The sequence below is a fragment of the Talpa europaea genome, assembly GCF_964194135.1.
Source record: "Talpa europaea genome assembly, chromosome: 1".
Lineage (NCBI taxonomy): Eukaryota > Metazoa > Chordata > Mammalia > Eulipotyphla > Talpidae > Talpa > Talpa europaea.
Window position 1 is genome coordinate 41,567,219 of NC_140073.1, and position 4,512 is coordinate 41,571,730.

A 4,512-nucleotide genomic window follows, 5' to 3' on the forward strand; every position below is an offset into this window, starting at 1 on the left:
CCTACCAGAGGGAGCCATATTTACAAATGGAAATTTCCTTATGAATGGAAATTTCTTTCACAAAAGGTATGCTTTTGGGTTTTGGACCTTTTCTGTTGATTCTTCAAAGTAGTTAGCCCAAAATAATCCTCATGCCAAAGACAGGTATTTTGAGCTGTCACATTTTGTAACTATTTGAATAAAGAGACCATGCTGAACAAATCAGTAGGATTTAAAAAATGCATGGTTTCCTACTTATGTGGCAGAGAAAATAACTGGAATGATAACCTACAGTCAAAGGAGGGAGACAGTGTTTTAATTGTTCATTTTTTATTTCAACAATGAATTAAACTCAAAATTTTTGACTCACAAACCCATCTGATGTCTAAAATTCCATTATCAGATTGCAGAGAGTGTGATGATCTCTTTTTGAGAATCTCCTGGAATTCCTTTAGCTCATACGTTTTTAACTGGGAGTTTAATTGTTTCTTCAATTTGATGTGAATGACACTTTCATTTTTACTGAGTCTAACTGAAATTTAAAATTTCCTTATTTGAATGTAGGCAACCACCCAAAGCAGCATTAGTGTTATAGGACAGGGAGAGGGGTAGCCCAAGCCCCGCAAACCTGCCTATTCTAAATGGGTTCTGCCATCCGCCGCATCAACACAAAACATATGAGACTTTAATGGGAAGGAACTTTAATAAAACTAGGTTGGGTGCCAAATCTGTTATAGGACAGGGAGATGGGTAGCCCAAGCCCCGCAAACCTGCCTATTCTAAATGGGTTCTGCCATCCGCCGCATCAACACAAAACATATGAGACTTTAATGGGAAGGAACTTTAATAAAACTAGGAAACAATACAGGTAAGGCAAAGAGTCTAGTTTCTAAATGAAGCACCCAAAGTTACCCTTCCCCTCGTGGGTAAAACTCCATCCATATGGGATCAGCCCAGAACAAGGCCCCAAAGCCTGCTACAAGTCTAAAGCATCTTCCAGTGGGGACCCACAGAAAAGGGTCACAAACAACCGGACAAGCCCGGAAGGAAAAGAGCAAAATCAACATCAAGATAAAAGCTGCCATTGTCACCTCCCCACGGGTCTCACCCACATCTGTGTCACCCAGTCCACGACCAAAAGACAAGCACAGTTTCTTCACGTGTCTCTAGGCTCCATGCGCCTCTTCCAGGTCTCCTAGCTCCATCCTGCTTCTTCCTTCCTCAGTCTCTTCTTCAGCCTCTCCCCTCCTCCTGCTCAGCTCCACCCTCCCTTGGGTGGGGCAGGGAACCTCCCCCTTTCCTGGGGACCACCCTGTTGCATTAGCAGTATCCTTGAAACTACCACTTATAGATAAGAAGTATTTTTATATCACATTGTAGCTGTTGAAGTTATCTCAAACTATTACTGAAGCTCAGGCTATTTTGAAATCTGGTAGTTATTGACCCTGCCAGAACAATTTAAAATTTAAAGTACAAAAAAAGAACTGTATTATAATACTCCATAATTGTTTTTCACTTATTTTGATAAATCTATTTGCTATTAATGATTTCATTGGAAATGCTATACTTTGTAGTTGATGTATTTAAAATATTGTTTTGAAGAACCTTTCTTGACAGATAAAGTGTTAATAGTCCAAACCTCATATAGGACCTTAAACCTTAGAATTTACAGTAAATTTCTGTCCCCTTTTTGGGAATATTCCATGAAATTTTACTATTGCTCCAAAATTCTTGCAAAACTACCTAAAACTGTTAGAAGGCTTTTAATTCAACTACACTGTGTGATCAAATAGTTTTTATTTATTTAACCAATAATTTATTGAATAAATCTCTGGGCTATGTCAATTAAGAACATAAAGTGAAAAAAACATAGACAGTTTTTAAAGGAGTTTTTAATTTCTGGCAGTGTAGAAAGAATGCAAGACAGTGAGAGAAAATGGGTTGGAGTTGACAGTGTAGTGCTGTTTCCTTTGAACAGAGAAAAATAGTCAAACTGGTGGTTTAAATGGATACCCATTGGTTACCATAATGGTCTTGCTACTTGGGAAGTTCAATGCCCATTAAAATTATTTTGGATCTCCTGCTGAAGGTGGGGATTGGATTGCACATGAGATAATGGTACACTCTCCAGTTAACATTGGTTTCACAACTCCTAAAAACAGGTTATTCTCTCTAACAAAAATGTAATGTCTGCAAGGTACTTTGGCTCTATTTGATTTCTATTTCCTTAAGTGAGTACCTTTTAGAGGAAAGACATCAGATTCACTTTTACATCCAAATAATTAAAAAAACCACCATCAAGAGATGGGGGAAGTATGACAAGAGTAGTCAAGAGTAGTAGAGGTCTCAAGGGTTTTAGATGATAATCAAGTGAAATTAAATGGTGAGACTTCATAAAGGAATTGAATCTATTTTTCCATTATTAAAAGTATAATATACACAATAAAAGATGATTCTTTTTATCTACAATTCCCTTACCAGAAGACTCTAGAAATGAATATACCATCTTATCAATAATTGTTTTTCAGCATTGGAATTGTTCCAACTAAAGAGCATGGTAATGTTCTAAAAACCTTCTTTTTTTTAATTAAATATTTTATTTTATATAATTCTTACATCTTTTTCATCTTTGCACAATGTATGCATTTTCATTTCGATTATATTCCCCATACAATTGCACCCCCTCTTATTCTAAAAACCTTCTTAAGGGGGTTCCTTAAGTGACTGGTAGCAATTGGCTGTGATTCGTAAGTCATCTAACATTGAACTCTCATTTTATAGGTTATACACACCCACATTTAGCCTACAGTGATTTCTTTTCTGAAAGGAGAGACAAAGTATGAGCCAGACCAATCAGACACAGGTGACAGAATTCCTCCTCCTAGGACTCTCAGATGACCCCTACACCCAGCAGCTGCTGTTCGTCTTGTTCTTAGGTGTCTACCTGGTCACAGTGCTTGGGAATCTGCTTCTCATGACTCTTGTGCAGATGGACTCCCGGCTTCACACACCCATGTATTTCTTCCTCTGCAACTTATCTCTGGCTGACCTCTGTTTCTCTACCAACATCGTTCCTCAGGCCCTAGCCCACCTGCTCTCCAGGAGGAAGGTAATTTCCTTCCCACGTTGTGCAGCTCAGCTTCTGCTCTTCCTCATTTTTGGGTGCACTCAGTGTGCCCTTCTGGCAGTGATGTCCTATGACCGGTATGTGGCCATATGCAAGCCCTTGCAGTACCCCAGCATCATGACTTGGAGGGTGTGCGTCCAGCTGGCTGCAGGGTCATGGGCCAGTGGCATGCTGGTGTCCGTGGTAGACACCACCTTCACGCTGAGACTGCCCTACCGAGGCAGCAACAGTATCTCCCATTTCTTTTGTGAGGCCCCTGCACTGTTGACCCTGGCTTCGACAGACATCTACACTACAGAGATGGTTATTTTCCTCATGGGGGTTGTGATTCTCCTCATACCTGTTTCCCTAATTCTGGTATCCTATGGCCACATCATAGTGACTGTGATCAGGATGAAATCGGCTGCAGGGAGACTCAAGGCGTTCTCTACCTGTGGTTCCCACCTTATCGTGGTCATCCTCTTTTATGGGTCAGGAATTGTCACCTACATGACACCAAAATCCTCCAAAGAACAGGAAAAACTTGTGTCCGTGTTCTATGCAATGGTGACCCCCATGCTGAACCCCCTCATATACAGTCTGAAGAACAAAGATGTAAAGGGAGCTCTGAGGAAAGTAACCACAAAGAATTTCCCATGCAGGCTTGGAAGCTTGCACCGGCAGTGATTCCCTCCTGGCTCTCCCTTCGAAGACTGAGGAGCTCCCTCAGCAAGACTGGAGTATGGTCAGATCTCATTCTTGGCTTTATTGTGGATCCATCCTCCACCTCTCATCCATCACTCCTTTGTGTAAGGAGAAGGACAGCAGCTGTTGAAGATAATTCCTGGAATTCAATTCAGTAATTGAAGGGGGCTCTGCCTCCTTCTGCTTGGTCCTTTGATACCTAAGAGTTAAGATATACCCTGAGAAATGTTTGTATTTTATAAGCCCTGCAACCTGTAAAATCTATCTTTTTTTTTATCACGCTATCTACCCCTGATCCTAACCAACTTCATTATTTCTGTTCGAATCAATGAATTTCTTTTTATTATCAAATAATAAAAGATGTGTAAGCATTCTATAATCACTTACTGTGAGCTAGATGCTACCTGTGTGTTTCCTTTTGAAATGGGGCAAATCTGGGGGCCTGAGGATTACCCCTTTGATGAGTCATCACCCATGCACTTGTCAATGCAGGACACAGAGAGAAGACCAACGTTAAAAGGATTCACTTACATCAGAGAGAGATCGTGCCAGAGAGCGTGAGAGCGCAATGGAGAGGCAGGGGAGGGAATGGTGAGAGGTAAGCACTGTGGCAGGAGGCCCTGAGGCAGGAGCTGAGTCCAAGTTTCTGCTCTCAAACTTTATGTCCCTCATCTGTCTTCCAGGTGCCTGAATACTATGTTTATTCATTCCTCTGATAATGG

At 40.9% G+C, this 4,512-nt stretch overlaps 1 protein-coding gene across 1 annotated transcript; it reads left to right on the forward strand.

Annotated features, from left to right (window-relative positions):
- Nucleotides 1-2,818: 2,818 nt before the first annotated feature.
- Nucleotides 2,819-3,772, forward strand: OR2D2 (olfactory receptor family 2 subfamily D member 2; the record flags this gene model as incomplete). Its single annotated transcript, XM_084241579.1, has 1 exon — nt 2,819-3,772. The coding sequence occupies one exon, from the start codon at nt 2,819-2,821 to the stop codon at nt 3,770-3,772; it is 954 nt and encodes a 317-aa protein (XP_084097705.1).
- Nucleotides 3,773-4,512: the final 740 nt, after the last annotated feature.